The 19,955-nt window shown below is 38.5% G+C and overlaps 1 protein-coding gene across 1 annotated transcript; it reads left to right on the forward strand.

Annotated features, from left to right (window-relative positions):
- The first annotated feature begins 1,600 nt into the window (after positions 1 to 1,600).
- On the forward strand, positions 1,601 to 19,542 carry LOC132518342 (2'-5'-oligoadenylate synthase 1A-like). The gene is made up of 6 exons (XM_060146325.1): positions 1,601 to 1,786; positions 4,801 to 4,961; positions 9,894 to 9,958; positions 15,321 to 15,510; positions 18,676 to 18,885; positions 19,386 to 19,542. Exons 1-6 carry the CDS (start codon positions 1,601 to 1,603, stop codon positions 19,540 to 19,542), a joined length of 969 nt encoding a protein of 322 aa, XP_060002308.1.
- The last annotated feature ends 413 nt before the right edge of the window (positions 19,543 to 19,955 follow it).

Here is a 19,955-nt window from a genome sequence, read left to right on the forward strand (position 1 = left end):
TTTTGATCCGCCTCCTAGAGTAATGGAAATAACAACAAAAATAAACAAATGGGACCTAATGAAACTTCAAAGCTTTTGCACAGCAAAGGAAACCATAAACTAGATGAAAAGACAACTCTCAGAATTGGCAAAAATATTTGCAAATGAATCAACGGACAAAGGATTAATCTCCAAAATATATAAACAGCTCATGTAGCTCAATATTAAAAAAACAAACAACCCAATCTAAAAATGGGCAGAAGACCTAAATAGACATTTCTCCAAAGAAGACATACAGATGGCCAAGAAGCACATGAAAACCTGCTCAACATCACTAATTATTAGAGAAATGCAAATCAAAACTACAATGAGGTATCATGTCACACCAATTAGAATGGGCATCATCAGAAAATCTACAAACAATAAATGCTGGAGAGCGTGTGGAGGAAAGGGAACCCTCTTGCACTGTTGTTGGGAATGTAAATTGATACAGCCACTATGAAGAACAGTATTGAGGTTCCTTAAAAAACTAAGAATAGAATTACCATATGATCCAGCAATCCCACTACTGGGCAATTACCCAGAGAAAACTATAATTCACAAAGACACAGACACCCCAATATTCATTCAGCACTATTTACAATAGCCAGGTCATGGAAGCAACCTAAATGCCCATCAACAGACAGATGGATAAAGAAGATGTGGTACATATATACAATGGAATATCACTCAGCCATAAAAAGGAATGAAATTGGGTCATTTGTTGAGACGTGGATGGATCTAGAGACTGTCATACAGAGTGAAGTAAGTCAGAAAGAGAAAAACAAATATCGTATATTAACGCATATATATGGAACCTAGAAAATGATACAAATGAACCAGTTTGCAGGGTAGAAATAGAGACACAGATGTAGAGAACAAACGTATGGACACCAAGGGAGGAAAGTGGCAGGGGGGTGGGGGTGGTGGTGTGCTGAATTGGGCGATTGGGATTGACATGTATACACTGATGTGTATAAAATTGATGACTAATAAGAACATGCTGTATAAAAAAATAAATAATATAAAATTTAAAAAAAATGTACTATCTCCTGATTTCTAGTTGTTGGCTCAATTTCTTCTTTTTAAAACACTTTTCAGGTCCAAATGAAACATTCAGCAGGTAGAATATGGCCTATGGGCTGACAGTTTAAGACCTTTTTAGAATAGATGGCTTAACTTGGAGTTCTTTACTCTGGGATCATTTTATTGAAATTTGATAACATGTGTTTCATTTAGAAACTTAAAATGATTTATAAATTGGGGCAAAGACTTTTTTCTGACTTAAGAATGAATATCTCAGTTTATCTCAGAGAAATTCAGCCATTTCTCTGTTGAGACTTAGTGTTAACCTGCCAGCTAAGTCCAGAGGGAGTAAAGTCTGTTGGTTCACCTAATGCTCTACCAGCAGAGAAGGTAGATCTCCCTGTTATCACAAAAGGCAATCCTGATAATTTTTTTTTAAGTCCTGATAATTAACTAGACATAATTTGCATACAAAATTAAATTCTGTGTTAGACACACATACATCCATTTCTGTACAGTGAATATCGAATGTTGATCATTTCTCTATGAAGCCCAAATGTCCACAGGATTTTCACCTCATAATATGTTGGAGTGTAAAGGTTCCCAAGAGCTACAGAGATTTGCAGACAAAAAAATCCGCCCTGCCTCGGGTTCTCAGAGTGCTGCTTGTGTGGCTGAAATCAGCGCCCTGCTCCAGCTGATCCAGGGTTGCTTTCCAGTACCGGCCTCCCGCGTCATCCAGGTAATCTGAGCCCCCAGCCCTCTGGCTGGGCCATGCAGCCCTAAGGAAGCCATTCCTTTCTCTTGGAGGTGATGCACATCAACTGGGCAGGGCCACATGTTCAAAGGCCAGCTTCACCTTCTTTGTGGGGTGATAGGCCTTCTAGGAGCCCTTTGAAATGCCAGGGCAGGCTTCAGGCTAGCTGAGCAGGCACTCAACCATGTGACAGCTGGAACCCATTAAAGTTGGCAGTTTTTGCCCAAGGGGCAAAAGTGCCTTTAGATTGGCAAGGCCAAGGACTTGGCTCACACTTGACCGGTATTTGTAAATGCTTAAGGGAATTTCAGGCAAAGGAGGTGAGCCTATCCCCCAGAGCACTGTTTCATGGCTGGGCAACATGCCTGTGGAAGTAATTAGGTGCCTTGCTGATGGGCTACCTGCCACCTTAAAGACAATTCACTGTGTCTGGGAATAGTTGTCCACAGAGCACAGGGTCATTCTGTGAAAATTTCCTTGAGGGAAAATGGCCTGAACACAAGGAAGTGATCCAAACAACAATGATGGTGTGATTTCTCTTCTATCACTATTATTTATAAGTTAATATCACCACTACATACTATTTAATCAGTGTTTAGAAAACAAAATACAGGACATAGTTCTGAGGGCATTTTTTCTTATAATTTTTCCATTCCTTCTTCTTAAAATGCACACATTATTGTTATAAAAGTATCTGTAAGCCATGTTTATTAAAATAAAAATATTAACTTTTAATGTAGCTTAATAGCAAATATGTTTTACGAGTATGATTAAATTCTAGCTAATGTAGCCATGGAAAAAGCCTGAATATGAAACATATTTTATTCTACAGAAATAAGGCATGAGCACAGAGCTAGAAATTGGGAGCCAGAGTTCTATTCCAGTCCTGCTAGGTGATGGCTGAAAACAAGGGCCAATGATCAATTAAGCTGTGGAATTGCTGTGCCCTATATTCCATTCTTGGAGATTGACTGTACATGTTAGCATATTACAAACTCTCAGGTTCAGGAAGCACTAAAAGCTACATTTCCCACATTCCCTTGCCACTATGACAAAATAGGTTTTGTCAATTAGTTGCACTACCGCAAGACTGAGTCCAGAACTGAGTTAAGCTGGGGGAGAGGCAGTAGGGTACGAGGCACCTATTTTAGCTAGTCCAGATGTAGCAAGTACAGGTTGACTTTGAAGCCGAGAGTTCTGGCGATGACTTCCAGTCCCTGGATTTACAGTAGGGCAGGGGGTCTCTGGGATGCACAATTGCAGAGGCAGCTTCTTCATTCCTAGATGTCAGCTAAGGCAATATGGTCCTGGAGCCAGCAGTTGCCATAACAGCTTTCAGAACAGGCTCCCTGATTGTAGCTGAGTCTACACTTGGCAGTTATTAAAACTCAGCAATGTTGGGCTTCCCTGGTGGCGCAGTGGTTGAGAATCTGCCTGCCGATGCAGGGGACACGGGTTCGAGCCCTGGTCTGGGAAGGTCCCACATGCCACGGAGCAACTAGGCCCGTGAGCCACAACTACTGAGCCTGCGCGTCTGGAGCTTGTGCTCCGCAACAAGAGAGGCCGCGACAGTGAGAGGCCTGCGCACCGCAATGAAGAGTGGCCCCCGCTCGCCGCAACTAGAGAAAGCCCTCGCACAGAAACGAAGACCCAACACAGCCAAAAATAAATAAATTAATTAATTTAAAAAAGAAAAAAAAAACTCAGCAATGTTATTCTGAAAGTCATTCCTGAAAGTTCAGTCTAGAGCCTGTTCTTCTAGCTATTCCAATGATTCCCTAAATTAAATCCCTTTCTGCTTGAAGTAACTGAAATGGTTTTTCTTACCTGAAACTAAACCCTTTTGGTACCCTGTGGCTCACCCTTTTGGAAATGTTGCTCTGAAGTGTAAGGCCATGAGGTAGGAGACATATTCATGTCCTTTCCCCTTGACCTACCTAGCTGTTCTTGTTGGTAGGTGGTATTTGTTCCCTTATTTTCTTTAGTAGTAAATACTTTCCATAATCCATGAACTCTCCCCTCTGGCCAAGCTGCCATGTCTCTGTGAAGAGCTCAGCCTCCTCCCAGGGCAGGCTAGGTCAGTGCCAAGAATAAAAATGGCACATTATTGCTTACTTCAGTGAGCCACACAGTGCCTGACTGAATGGGCTGTTGGAAATCCTTGAGATTAACATTCAACAGATGGCAAAGGGCTCAGAGCTTCGGAATGTTATCTAACTTCATAAGAAATTGTCCTGTCTCATTATGTGTCACAACCTACCTTTGACAGATTGCTTTTACCCTGTGGACATAATGTTTCCCAAATCATAGATAACAGTTTCTTTTACTGTTAAAGAGCCTCCTTTGGGAAATTGCAACAAAAATTTTCCTTCAGTGCTAAAGGCAAAGATATGCTGTTAACTGCTTAAAGTTTTAACTTTTATAAAATTATATTTAGCAAGAGATTTGAAATAAATTCTCATTAATTATAATCACTGAATACTTTCTTAAAATCATTTATAATCTATTTAGAAACATAGCAAATGAACACCCTCCAGAAACACCAGTCACTTAAGGTTCTAACTCACAGGTACAGTTTGTTTCAGGGCACCTCTGCCCCAGGTTGCCCAACCAGGTGTTCACTGAGGGCTGCCATGTGTGTCTTGGTCTGGGTTCTGAGTGTACAGCAGTGAATTTAATTCCTGCCCTTGTGGATTCTTCACAGTCAGTGGCTCTCAAGCAGAAAGTCTGAGAACTTCTAGCTCTAACTTTTCATAACGATTTTCAGGCTTTTTCTGCAAATTATGCTTTCTTTTCCACAACTGAACCTAAATTTTCAGTAGACCATGATAGATTACTTTCTTCCCCTGTCTTTCTTTTTTCTCCGAGGTGAAGGAAGATAAACTAGCACATATTTAAGCTATTCACAAAGTTAATTGACCCTAAAAATGCTACAACTAGAAATCTGCACTTCCCTCAAGGTTGAGGTTTTCCCCACATTGTACCCCTTGTCTTCACAGGGTGGTTCTTATGTAAAGAGGACTGACACCCAAGGATGCTCTGAGATTGACATTGTGTTGCTCAGTGATGTGTTTGCCAGTGTGAACCATTGCAAGAAACAACTGAGAGAAGGGTTGGAGACTCTGAGAGAAAACTTGAAGAGAACTTCACATGGGAACAGGTCTGGGTGAATGTGTTTCTGTGAATTCTTTTATTTCAAAGGTGGAAAAGACTGCTGAAGGAAACTCTTGGCTTGTCACAGAAGACCATTATTGAGTAATAATTACTTGTATTTGCTAACGTTAAATTCGTGGGAGAAAACTTGGAGAGACTGCCCCAGAGGCTTTTTTTTAAAAAGAGACTTCTAGCTAAACTTTCAATGAAATTTCACGAATTTGAGATCCTATGATTTAAGGACTAATTATGTCTTCTCCAATGCACCTTTATTTAATTTCCATCCCTCAGCTGAAATCTGACTGAGGAATGCAAACAGGAAGGGCTGAGAAAGGTGCCTCCAAGAATGAAGAATCTTTGAGATACATTTGTCTGATAAACATTCCCCTCAGCCATGTCTTGGGGTCTTTTGCTGAAGTGGCTTTGCTGACATGACACACAATGTCTCTTTGCCCCCAGTGTTGAACTAGTTAGGTCTTTTTTTTTTTTTTTTTTTTGGTGAGTTCCAAAAAGAAAAGAATAAAAAGCCTTGACATGTTATTATTTATTTTTCTATTCCAATTGTACATCTGCTATTTTTTTTCAGTCTAATGAATTGTGGATGAAGAAAAATGCAAATAACTATGTTGTAAAGGGAATAAAACATTTTTCTTGAGTAAAACAGACCAGACTGTGTGCCACTTCAATTCTAAAATAAGATCAATGTTTTAAAACAATGTCCCAGAACTGTTTATTAATTTAAATAATAGATTCGTTACCAAGCCCTTGCTTCAAATGAGTGTAGAGAGCTAGCCTGAATGTGTCTTTTAATGAAAAACACTACCTTCAGGAATACCAAACACCTACTAAATTGTGGTAGTTAGCAAAGATGTCAGATGAATGGCCTGATGGTAACTATAATGAAGCACATTGGGGTTGGAAAGGCAGAAGGGGAAATGATGGAGTTTCACATACAATTACACGTTGAACAGGGAAAGACCACCTTTAAGAAAAGGAAAAAAAAAAGAAGAAATGGGAGAATGTGTTTTTCATTTTTACCCATTGCTTCTTCCAAGTTTTCCCCATTGAATTTGTAAACTATAGGGTACATTATATCATTGTTATTATTATTTATCAAAACAGGACAGTTAAAGTACTCTCAAGGCACATTAACAATAAGAGTTAGGTATACGCTTTCCCTGGTGACCTTATTTGGAATCAAAATCTTTGTCCTTCATTGTTATGTCCTAATTCTATACTCCCTGCCCACCCAACGTCAAAGACCCTAATAGAAGAGCTCTCCCTAATTCCTTTTCCTCTCTTCTGTATCTCAGGCAGGCACCCTTCTCCTGGACAAAACATGCCTGAGGTTTTATTTTGTTAGATTTTCAGAACAAATTTTGAAGTAGAACCCATGGAAAAGAACAGCTCCAAAAACCTTCATTTCCTTGCTCTAATTGTTCCTCAAAACAAGCAAAATCATTTTCTAAGCTCTGTTCCTTCTATTCTTTCAACTCATTAAAAAATGTCATTGAAAACTCTTTAAAGCTGAAACAAATTCCCAGGTAACCACCATCCTTTCCTTTGCATCTGTTCAATGCCTGTTCTTTTTCTCTTCCTCGCAGTGATTTTTCAAGGAGCAATAATGGTTTTCATTCAGCTCAGAATATATTTTATCCCACATTTTGTTTTGCTGAACAATTCCTTGGCAAAAAAAAAAAGGAACATATTTGTAGGAGAATGAGACTTCAAGGCAGACTGACGGGGAAGGATCGTGAAGTCAGGAAAGGAGGAAGATTGTCCACGGGTGTTTCCTTGTACTGATATCTGCACGCGGCAGTCATTTTTTCTGGCTTTATTCTCTGCTTCTCAGCACAACCAAGACCATACCACGATTCATTTGAGGGGAAAATTGAATTAAAAATGGAAAAGAAGCAGATATGTGAGTCTGACAGTTGATTTTGACTCCCACCCACTGAGAGAGTAAAGAAGTTTATTGTTTCAGTTGATACCTGGTTTTTGGTGATATATTGTTTGTTGCTGTTATTTTTAAAGCTATTCAGTTACTTTATTTTGCAAGATGGGTGTGGGAAATCCTTTCTTGTCCTTTGGAACTAGTCCATGTCTTAACCTACCAGTAACAGCAACTGTTCTATGTCAGTGACTTTCTGAGCCCTGCTTGTGAATGAAACCTCAGGAGACTTGCCCAATAAGCCCAAGGTACTAGAAATCATTTACACACCAGGGGCACTGTGCTCCTCTCTGCACATACCAGTGTGTTTATTATTGAAAACCACATTGGGGAAACATATTCTGAGCTTTTAAGGAGACGGTGCTAAAAATATGTGTCATGCCTATAACAGTTATGTTTGTAATTGGGATTTCTGCCCATTAGCTCTAATTTCTAATTGCTTTGATTTAGAGGTCTTAAAGACAAGAAGCTCTCTTTTTATTATCAGGTCAGATAACTTAAGGCTCTTCTCTGATATATCATCCCTTTAGAACCACATTGTAGGACATGGAGTTGTCCTGACAAGACATGGCCAAGATAAAACATGTCCATGGACTGGGCTGACATGAAATAGGAAGTGGCAAATATATCAGCTGAGGACTCATGACCAAGCACTGCTAGGACCCATGTCCCATTTCCACATACAATAATAGAAAACCTTTTGAGATACTCATTGGACAGTAAGGTTCATGTAAGTTAGCCCAGGATAGTACTGACATTCTCATTAATCTTGACCCATTCTAGAAGTGACCTGAACTCCCCAATTGATTCAATACCTCATTTAAGCCCTCTGGCATCTATAAGAGTAAACTTCAGCCACCTAGGACCATGTCTCCCAAACATACAGTTACCATGTTGAGCATAGCAAGATCTGCCTCCAAATTATGACAGGAGTGTTAGGCTACTGGTTTCTTTAATTCCTTTTCACTCTCCCTGACTGAGAGAGAAGGATATACTCATGACAAAAATAAGGTGAGGGAATTTGATAATGATTTAATGTATTCTTTTTGTGGTACATGAAGCCAATTAGAATTTCACAGTCTCGACATTTTTTAAAAAGTACTGAGGAGTTATAAAATTTCAGAAATCTCTGTTCAATTTAAATGAAAGGACATTATATACACACAAAAAATTTTTTTTTCATTTTGGATGACGCCTATTGGCCTATCTTTCAGGTCACTAATTCTCTCCTGCTATATCTAATTTTTGTTAAGTTTATCTATAAAGCTTTTAAGTTCAATTTTTTTTTTAGTTCTATAATTTCCATTCTTTTCTTAATGTATATAAAATCCAACTCCAGTTTAATTTTTCACCTTTATGTCTACTTTTACTGTCTATTCCTCTGTTCATTGAACATATTAATCAGTTAAAATCCTTATCTACTTATACCAATATTTGTTATCACCTATGGGCTCTGTTTCTACAGTTTGTTTTTTCTCTCAGTTTAAAATCTTATAGCCCTGTCTCTTAGAATTTCTAGTGATTTTAAATTTAATTTCTAGTGATTTAAAGATTAAAACCAGGACACTGTGCATTAAAAGTCTTAGATGCTTCAGCTGATGTTCTCTTTTTCCAGAGAGGTGTACACTTTCCTCACCAAATGGATAGAATAAGAGCTGATCACCCAGGTCACACCCCATATCCGTTAAAAAAAAACATCTGGAGGTGAGAGCAAGGCATCAACACTTTTTAAGGATCCCCAGTTATTCCAGCATGCAGCTAAGGAACCACCGTTACAGCCTAGTAGTTTCACCAAGGACTTGCCTCTAATCCTTGTCTCCTCAGCCCATGAGAGTGAATCCTAATCCATGTTTCCTTAGCCTGGCAAGACTATCTACATCTCCACTCAACTCTCTAAGATATTCTGCTTCATTTCATAACCATACCTGTCTCAAGCATCTTCAAAATTCCGCAAATGTTTGGAGGGAAAAACAGGTCATCTCTTGGGTTCAGTTCTCCACCAGGATTTCAGGATGAAACCCAGGATTTCTTCAGGATTGTGGCCTCCAAGTCTCTGCATTGCTTTAGCCCTATAAGCTTGACAAAGTTCTAGTGGTTTCTTGAACCCCAAAAGCTTCCCTTTTCCCAAAGTCCATATTTTCAGCTTCTTCTGTATTTCCCAAATTGGTATATGTCCCCAGGGAAAATGGCAGCAGAATATTAGTCCATCTCTCCATTATCTGCTACCCCACTCCTCACTAAATCCTGACCTTTCTAGCTTCAGCAACTCTCCAATGCCTCTAAGACACACATACACGTGATTTTTTAAATCCAATTATCTAGTTGTTCTCAGTGAGCATTGGTCAGCTGTTAACTACTTCATTATATCCAGAAATAGAAGTCTCAGTTCTTTTAAAATATTTTACTGTACCATACTCATGATTAACAGTATCTTATGCCCCAATACATAGATAATAATTCGGTTAAAAATTATTAATCATCTACTATGTGTCAGATACTAGGGACAGAACAGTGAACAAAACAAGCACAGTTCCTGACTTTGTGCACCTAGTACCCCTGTGTGAGAGAAATAAAGAAATAATATAATGCCAAGTGGTAATTAAATGTTATGAAGAAACATAAAGCTGGGTAATGGAACAGGGAATAGGGAAGGAGCTCTTGTTTTAAAGGGTGGCCAGGAAAGGCCAAATGGTGCAGCAGAGACCTGAATGAAGCCAGGGTCCAGCCATGTGAATTATCTGAGATAAGTGTAGTCTAGGTATAGGAATAGCAACTGCAAAAATCCGGAGTAGGAAACACCCCTGGCATGTTCAAGAAATAGACAAGAGAGCAGCAGGGCTAGAATAAGGGGAAGGATGGTTGAAAATCATCTCATGTTTTCTTTTTTCTCTTTCTCTTATCGCTCATATGTCATGTTCCTTTTCTAAGGATCCTAATGGGGAAGAGAACACCATTGTCTTTAAGATTCAATTTTTTATGTACTGAAAGTCTTCACAGCCATTCTTTTGAGATCATGGCCTACTATGATGTCCTGGGGCCTACACCCTCCACAGGTAAGATTTACTTGTTTTGTTTCATAAGAAATCTTTAAAATGGCTATTCATTCAATGTGTATTTATAGAGAACTGACCACATCAAGACACAGTCCTGGGCTAGGTATACAGAACCAGGCTGTTGGCAGTGGCACTGAATCACTTACTGGTTTTAGGAGTCACTTTTTTTTTTTTCCTGCAGTGCATTAATACTGTGTATCCTTATGCTACCAGTTTTTTTTTCTTTTTTTTTTTTTTGTTTTTGCGGTACGCGGGCCTCTCACTGTTGTGGCCTCTCCCGTTGCGGAGCACAGGCTCCGGACGCACAGGCTCAGCGGCCATGGCTCACGGGCCCAGCCGCTCCGCGGCATGTGGGATCTTCCCAGACCGGGGCACGAACCCGTGTCCCCTGCATCGGCAGGCGGACTCTCAACCACTGCACCACCAGGGAAGCCCTATGCTACCAGTTTTTAATTTAAGAAGTACAATCAAGTATTAACTGTGTGTTCTGTATAATGGAGTAGAGAAAGAACACAAAAGAAGTATGGGCTTGGCCTGCAAGGAGCTGCCTCTTGTAGCAGGAATTCCAATTTGAGCCTAAATTGAGTTTGCACTGGGATTCAACCACAATCTGGCTAATTCAGGAAGGTAAATGAGTCTCCTATAATGGAAAGGACTGGTTAGGAACAGAACTTTGGTCTAAATTCAACAGATTGTTGAGGGTGTTTAATACGCAGCACCAGTGGACTCATGCCTCTGTCTTTGGGAGAAAGAGTTCAAAAAATTAAGTAAAAACCAGAAGAGCTGTTTCCTGGATGTCTACTAAGGCAGCCAAAGCTCAGGTTGGCACAGTTTTGCAGCCCGAGTGGTAGAAAGCAGCCCCAGAGTTCCTGTGTAAGCAGAGAAGGGGCCCAGAGTGCCTGCGCAGCTAAGAGGACCACCCTCACTCTGAATTGAGAAGATGCAGGAGTGGCCGTCTCTCTTTGATGCTCTGGTACTGGCAAGAGCAGTTGTGCCTTTGGCATGGCATGGCCACCATTGGAGGCATGACTGTTTTTGGCTGGACCATCCATGCTTCTGGTAGACGCAGCCACAGAAGGCATCAAACACAGCACAAAAGATCAGAAAATGTTAATGGCAGATACCGTGTGGTACAGAAAGAAAGAGCCTGCAAGCACATGGGAGGTAGTCCCCGGGGACTGAAGTAGGATAGGGATTTGAGGGAGTTGGAACTCCTAAAAGAAGTGAAAAGTGATAAGGACAGAGTCATAGAATGGCATTGTTATGGTCATTGTGATGTTATTTTTATCCCTAAGATGTTATCTAGGGTAAGATATGAAATAGAGTCTAATCATACTCCTAAAAAGGGGGGTAGAGTATCTCCACTTTAGGCAAAAACATGATGGCTCTGTTATGGATTGAATGTTTGTGTCCCCCCAAAATTCGCATTTTGAAGCCCTACCCCCAAATGTGATGGTATTAGGAGGTGAGGCCTTTGAGAGGCAATTAGGTTTAGATGACATCCTGAGGGTGAGGCCCCCATGATGGGATTAATTCTCTTGTAAGAATAAAAAGAGATACCAGAACTTCCTCTCTCAGCCATGGGAGCATGTAGTGAGAAGGTAGCCATCTGCAAGCCAGGAAGAGGGTTCTCATCAGGAACCAAATTTACCAGCACCTTGATCTTGGACTTCCCAGCCTCCAGAACTGTGAGAAATAAATTATTTCTGTTGTTTAAGCCACCCAGTCTACGGTATTTTGTTTTAGTAGCCCAAGCAGAGGCCCAGATGACTAAGTGATTTATATAGAGGTAAATGTATTCTCCAGAGAACTTGGGGCTTGAGTCTAGGCTTCTGCTTGACTTAAAACATTTGTATATTCTCTGTGTGGCAAAATGGCAGAACTGAAAATGCCATAGCAATTTGTGAGCCAATCCATGACCAGTGACCCTGCTCTGGCTTAGCCGCAGGTATCAAATATTTTCATTGATCTATTCATTTAAATATTCTATTCAACCATCATTTCTGGAATACCTACCATGTACCATTAAATATTTATAGTGAATTAGGTAGGAGCTCAATATTTTTGCTCTTTTGGGGCTCACATTTGGTAGAGGAGAGATTCTTGAGCCAGTGACTTTTTTTTTTTTTTTTTGCGGTACGCGGGCCTCTCACTGTTGTGGCCTTTCCCGTTGCGGAGCACAGGCTCCGGACGCGCAGGCTCAGCGGCCATGGCTTGTGGGCCTAGCCGCTCCGCGGCATGTGGGATCTTCCCAGACCGGGGCACGAACCCGTGTCCCCTGCATTGGCAGGTGGACTCTCAACCACTGTGCCACCAGGGAAGCGCAAGCGAGTGACTCTTAAATATTTCCCTCCTATCTCTGTCTTTGCACAATGTTTCCACTGATAAACTTTTCTTAACCTGTCCCATCCTACACCCTGCCTTGAAAATCTTGCTGAGCCTATGATTTTCTTTTTAATGCTGTGATTTATCAAGCACTTATTATGTGCCATATATAATTCTCATTGCCCTAAAATTAATTGGTAAATGAATCCTAATTGATTTGCACAACAACCCTGAAAGGAAGCTATTTCCCCAGTTTGAATATTTAAAAACTGAGTCTTAGAAAATGTAAGCAACTTGCCCACAGTTATATAGTTAGTAAGTGTAAGAGCTGGGATGCAAATCCAGGTCTGTCTCACTGTGTAGGTCTGTGTAGACTGACATGACATCAAAGTTATATAATGGAGAGAACACACTGGGCTTGAGGCCAACTCCCAGATCTATTTCATATTGTCTATGTGAACTTGTGTAAATCATGTAAAACTCTGAAGCCTCACTTTTTTCATCTATAAAACTGAGATGAGAAAGTTACCTCAAGGATAGTTGCAAGAAGTAAAATATGAGATTTAGTTTGAAACCATGTAGCATGTAATTGTGCTTAGCTCAATGAATATTTATTAAGAGAAAATACTTCCGTCTCCTTAGGTCTCACCACAGGCCCATGAAGCTCTTGTGTTTGTGTAAAATGCTTTCTTTCTCTTGTGTGCGGACTTCAAAAGCACAATTGTTAGCCAACCTTTGGGTTATCGTCTTGAGGATCTGAGGTTATATCAGTAGCTCTTGAGCTAAAGTGTCTCCCAGAGGAGCAGAAGTATATTTTTACTCTGGCTTCTAAGTCCCCTAAGTTCTTGAGCACAGCTGTGTGAAATGAATTTTTAAAAGACTGAAGTTATTATGTAACCCTGCTTCTCTCCACTGATGACGAGGAATGGGTTTGAGAGGAGATGAACAGTTCAGACAAGTCCTAGGATTCCATTTAGGCAACTAAATGTTGCTAATAATTGTCAGAGCAAGACTCAGATAATCACATTAGATCTTCACAGGCATCTTAATGTTATTCCCTGCACATCTTACATATGTGCTAGACAACTAATAGTTTGGCCCTGTGTGCCACAATGCACCCCAGAGCCATGAGGTTTGACAAGGACATGGTTGACAGTATTCCTGCTCTAAATATGATTCTCAGATTAGCAGTATCAACATCACTTAGGAACTTGTTAGAGATACAGAATCTTGGGCTCCACCCCAGACCTACTAAGTCAGAAACTGCATTTCAAAAGATCCCCAGGTGACTCTTGTGCTCATTAAAGTCTGAGAAGTAATTAGCCGCGGATTAGGAAGCATTTGGGCTCAGATCTAACCTGCAACGTAGGACAGTAGGATGGCAAGAGATGGTTTAACTTCCTAGCTGTGTGACTTTGGGCAACCTACTTAATTTCTCTGACTCTATTTCCTCATTTATAAACTGGAGATAATAATAGTTTCCATATCAAGGGTTGTCAAAGAGCAAATGTGTTAATAAATATAAAGCACTTAGCATAATACTTGATTAATAGCAAGGGAGCCAAGTATTCTTGCTTTTACAAATGATGATGGTGATAAAATAAACTCCTCTAAGTCACACAGTTAGAGTAGAAACAGACAATTATAAGCCTAAAAAATAATTTAAGTTAGAAGCCACCAACTTGGGTTCCTGTCAATGAAGAACCTTAAAGAGGAGGAAATGTTGATACAGAGGTGGCTTTGAGTAGATAATCTCTGGGTCAGCCAAGACAGCTTATCAGATAATAGAAATAGGTCATCAAATATCTGACATACCTATTGCATAACAAAATTTAAGTTAAATTATTGTTTCTTCTATCTTTTGTCATTATAAACCTGAATTTTTATTTGTCTGTTTGCTAAGAAACTCAGAGAGACTGTCAATAAAAGACTAGAATATGTTTGTTATAACAGCAGTTATGAGAATATTTGCCATAAACAATTCTATCTGCTCATCTATGTTTATCATAGGAATTTGATTTTACTCTCTAACCTGTTGATAAATCAACCTACTATTATATCTCTGATTTGGCCCTAAATAGCTGGACCAGTATAAAAGGACTGTACAGATACTCTTCAAATTAGGAATCCGGATGAAGGCATAATGTTTTTTTTTTAATGTATTGTACAAGTAAAATAGATACTTGACAACTAACTTTAAAATGTGTATAGTAAAATCTAAATTTGCCATGATTAACAAGTGTGTCATTATTGCATGACCATTTAGTTAGGCAGACGGACAGGTACAGATAGGGGTATACAAAATAGATTCATAATAGAACTTCTAATTGTGTCAAATTGGGAAAATTTAAGTATATTATGATAAAAAGATACTAAACATTTATATATCATACAATTAGAATGAGTACAATCTGAGTTAATGTTGTTTTATGAGATTATAGTATATAATATATATATATGTTTGCTATTTAATCTAGTTTTCCTTCCTCATTAATGTATCGTTGTCATAGCTTGTTTGTTTGCAATTTGACTCAAATACATCTTTTAAAGTCATCTCCATCTTTAAAAGTATAATCAGTTCCTTCAAGTGTCTGGGTAGTAGAATCTCTTCTGCAAAAATATATACAGATAATAACAATTTAGATAATTAAACAGAGGGGATTATATAGGTTATGGTACACAGAGAATAATGATGTTTAGTTTATATGCCAGATGACATTTGCAAATGGTAATGAAATTTGCTTCTGAGAAATAAACTTCCTCTGCTGATAGAAAATCTTTCTATCATCTGATGAGAAAGATTTTCTTGAACCAGAGTTAGCTCAATTTGAGCTACTCTGGCATCATAATGTTGTAGCTTTCTCTTTTAACCACTTGGGTAAACTGGAATAACTCTCCTAAACACAGAAACCGTTTTGTTTTAAATGCTTAAGGTCTAATTAATCAGAGTAACACAGCTCATTTGTACCACGGGAAACCAGGAGAAGAGAGGAGGGAGGAAAGTCTCACAATTGTCTTTGTTCCTTGGTGTTAACAGATTTAAAACTTCACCTTTACCGCAAACTGTACCTCTGTAATGACAGTGACGAGGCCCAGCTGTGTGCCTTGGCCCTCTTACCTTACCAAGTGGATTTTGTCAAGGCATCAGTCGTGAGGGTGAAGGAGCTCAGTCGTTTAATGATACATTGGTTCAAGACATCATTTGCCAACACCACCAAGGAAAATAAGTATGTAACCAGCACATGGGCACGACGTGAGCCTTTCTCTTTTCATGTCCCCTTTCTTTATTCTTTCAGGCTCCACCTCTTTCCTTGGTAGGGAGAGGGAATATATGTAGAGAGGGAAAGAGAGAGAGAGGAAGGGGAGAGGGAGGAAGGAGAGAGAGCGATGTAGAAAATGAGGGCTGTTATAAAATATGGAACACCTGTATTGCATTATTTCAACTATAACATAATGTTTTGGTAGGAACCCAAGAATAGAAACTAAAATATTCAGTGGCATAACCAAATGGGTTGGTGCAAGGAAGTAAGGCAGAGAAAAGGAAAAGGGAGACTACTAGCATGATTTGAATGAGCTGTTCAGTCGTTCAGTGTTCAGGCTTTAAGTATTCTTTCTACTGTAGCCAATTCTAACAGAGCAGAGTTGTCCTCTATAGGAGGGGGAGCCTCAAAAGTTGATATGTGCATGTTTTAGTATCTTTTCTTCACTTTGGTAGCAACAGGCTCTAATGTATAGTAAAGGGATGTGAGGGAGACTCAGATACTGGTTTGAGTATTTTAAGATAAACTTTTGAAAAACAGAGAACTAGAATATATTTGCATGAATTCTCCATTTGGCAGAAATAGCAGAGGCAGGGGGTTTATTATAACATATTTATATATAGCCACTTTCTACATGGAATAAGTCTTCTTCAGCTGTGTATAAAGTTGTTACAAATCTTGATTTGTTCATCTGAATCACACCTTCTGTTTACTCTTTGTATATTTTTGTGTTTAATATTGATGATAACATTTGTCACTTTGTAAAAACATACATTACTCCTATATAGTTACCTCCTATTTCTAAACATCTCTAACCATTCTATATATTTTTTCTCTTTTGGTTGAGTAAAAATTTACTAGTAAAAATAGGAAAACTAGTGAATATAGAAAAAAGAAATAAATCTTCTTGCTTTGAGTAGATCCTTGGTCAGATGACAAGCCTGGTTTTGAAATCATTTTTTTTTTTGGTAGTGGAGAGCATTTATAGATCTGCAAGAAGGAACTTATCTAATAATGTAGCAGAAAAATAATTCTAAGACTTAAAAAGGTGGTATTGTGGGGAAATTGGACCACATATGTTCCAATACAATAGTTGGTTTTCTATTTCAGGAAAGTAATCTTGTAATGTGTATTAAGTATTTATTATGTGTTAAGGATTTTAAAATATTCAAACCATCTGTCAAGTTAACTCCCCTCTAAGTTAAAACAAAACAAAAACAGGTGAAAGTAAGAAGTAAATTATTTCTCATTTGGTTTTAAAAAAAGAGTTGAGGCCATTTATATTAAGAATTTCATTAAAAAAGAGTACTCAAAGATTTTTAAAGAGATGTCAGAAATACTTAGAGGAACTGCCCTTAGAGAAAATAAATCACATAAAAAGAGTAATTTGTATATTCAGAATAGTGCTACTAAAGATAATGAAATTTGGGAATGAAGTAAAATTGTCATGATGAAATACCGTTCAAGACAAGTTTGGGAAACATGGAAATACATAGAAAGATTTACATGAACCAATTTTAAATGACTAAAATATGACACAAAATAATATGAACACATATCAGAGCTATATAAATATATATGTAATCATGCTATAAAAATGTGAAGTTCATTGCTTATTAAGTCTCCCCCCACCCCCAAATTTTCTTTCATAAAATGTGAAGAGCATATCCTGCTTGAGCAGTTTTCAACCATGGCTTACTTTGGGCACTTGGAAGCATCAGATTGTTAATGTAGAGGTGGACTTTAAGTCTTGTGTCTATTGTTGTCAACCGCTGAGGGAAAATCACAGGAACTGAGTTACTGATTAGCTGAAATCTGGTTTGCTGTTCATTACCAGGACAAGAGGTTTCATCTGTTTTTAGTTTTTTCTATTTCCTTTGTTGAGGTAAAAACAAATGATTAATATAATAGTAAGAAAATGCTACTCTGTTTCCCCTAAATTCTATTAGAGGAAATAAATTGCATGATTTTGCAATATATCATCAAAAGAGATGTCTGTGGCTAATGAATGCCAAGGCAGTAAAAATACATATTTGAATATCAACCGCCATGAAATCCCAAAACTGTCATGTTGGGTTTTTTCTCCCAAGTTTGTTTATCAGCTTTAAATTGTTTTCCTGGTATATAAACTGCAGTTTAAGACTTAATGTAAAAAAAAACCAAGTTTCTTTCTTCACCCTAAATCCCCACCTCCCAAAAATATGTTTAGAGCATATTCTCCAAATTTGTTTTTTATGTATGCTTAATTAAAAAAAAATGTATTTGCTGTTTATTGCTTTAAAATTTTTTCAGTTAATCTATATTGTATCTTTATATCTGTACATTGTGATCTACCTTACTTCTTTTAATGACCACATAGTACAGGACAACGCTGTCTAAAAAAATAGAATGTGAGGTTCAAATACGAGCCACATATGCAGGATTATATATTCTAGTAGCCACTTTAAAAAGGTAAAAAGTAATAGGGGAAATTAATTTTAATAATATATTTACCCAATATATCCAAAATGTTATCATTTCAACATGCAGTCAAAAGAAAAATTATTAATGAGATATTTTACTTTATATAACTCTTCAAAATACAGTACATACTCAAGTCAGACTAGCCTCATGTCAAGTGCTCAATAGCCACATGCAGCTAGTGGCTGCCATATTGAATAGCACAGTAAGAGATGTACCATGAAGCTATCTAACTAGTCCCCTATTGATGAACTTCCAATATTTACTATTTCAAACAATAAAATAAAAAATATACTTTTGTATATATCTTTGAGAACTAGTAGATGTTTTTTACAGAATGAATTCATAGAAGTGAAAAATGCTGGGTCAAAAGGATGGAACATCTCAAATTTTAATTGAGTTGACTCCAGAAAGGGCTATTTAGAGTCTCACCAATGGCGTGTGAGTGTCCCTTTCTTCACAGACTTACCAATGTTGGACATTATAATTCCTTTTTTGGCCAGTCTGATTGGTGGAAATATTGTTTTTGTTTGGTAAGTAGTGAGATTGAAAATAGAATTTCTTCTTCTGTAAATTGCCTTTTGAGCTTGGATTTTTCTCATAACTGAATAAACCTGTCTTCACTTTCTGGGTTAATGCAAGTACGTACAACCCTTCATTTTGTGTGTCTAGATTCCGGAGACTTCCCTCCTCTTACACAGTGGAGCTCCTCACCATATACTTCTGGGAACGGGCGGAGAAGCCCCTGTTCTTCAGCCTGGTACAGGGAATGAGGGCAGTCCTCAAACTTCTTGTTCGATATGCAGAAATCGACGTTGTTTGGCACAGACACTATCATCCCAAGTTCCCCATTTTTGTAAAGGTTAACCAGAAGCACACAAGGTAACTATTTATCTTTTCTACACCCTTAAGATATAAGAAGCAGGTTTGCCATCAAGGAAGAAATTCTGGAGCAAAGAGTAGCTTTATCGGGATTCCATGTAAATGAGAAGGCCCTGATTACTACAAAGTCAATTCCCTTCAATTACTTCTCACAGAACTTTAATTCTAAAGTGTGAATTAAGAGTAATTTGAGTAAAATGAATAGAATGTGGATATAGACAACAAATGAGGAGGAAACTGAAGACTGAATCCAGGGAGGACACGCTTCCTCAGGTGAAAAGGGAAAATGAGATCAAGTCAGAGTTGGTGGGGCAGGAACAATTGGCTGTTTTCTAATAGGTGTGGTTAGTCCTCCATGGACTCACTACCACAGTTCCCAGAGAGTCCTTTTCTTAACAGGGTTCCATATTTAACTCAGACCTTCCTCTCTTCTAACTATACAGCAAATTGAAACTGGGTTTAGAAATGGAGAGCATGAGGCTTGTTTTGCTTTGTTTTAGGCCATTTATTTTAGACCCTGTAAATCCTACTGTAAACGTGTGTGACACCTGCAACGCCTGGGATGAAGTTGCCCATGTGGCGAGACTCAGCTTACTGAAGCCTCTTTTCAGGGGAGTGAGAGCTGAGCCCCCCTGGCTTTTCACAAATGACTGGTAAACTGGGCAAGGAGCTACTGTCCTTGCATTTCTATGAAGAAAATAAAAAAGGATGCAAAACATGTTGCCAAGAACACTCTGGATATAGGAAGCTTGTCTTAATTTAATTCACTACTTTAGTGAACCCAATCTTTAACAAACATCACTTAAAAGGATCTGTCTCAGCCTTTAAGAGAATTTGCTTTGGTGGCCTTGTGACCAAAAAACATTTTTTTAAAAATCCAAGTGGCCACAATAAACAAATAAATAAAACAAAATCCCCAGATCCATTGAGAGAAGATTAACTGAAAGGGTAAAATAGCTCCCATTTTTTAGTTCATTAAAGTTTCAGGTTGACTTTTCAACTCTCCCGGCAATCTGGTATTTCCCTGGGTCACCTGCGTTTTCACAATTTCCCTATGAAAACCTGTTTGT

This window comes from Lagenorhynchus albirostris, chromosome 3 (assembly GCF_949774975.1).
Source record: "Lagenorhynchus albirostris chromosome 3, mLagAlb1.1, whole genome shotgun sequence".
Taxonomy (NCBI): Eukaryota; Metazoa; Chordata; class Mammalia; order Artiodactyla; family Delphinidae; genus Lagenorhynchus; species Lagenorhynchus albirostris.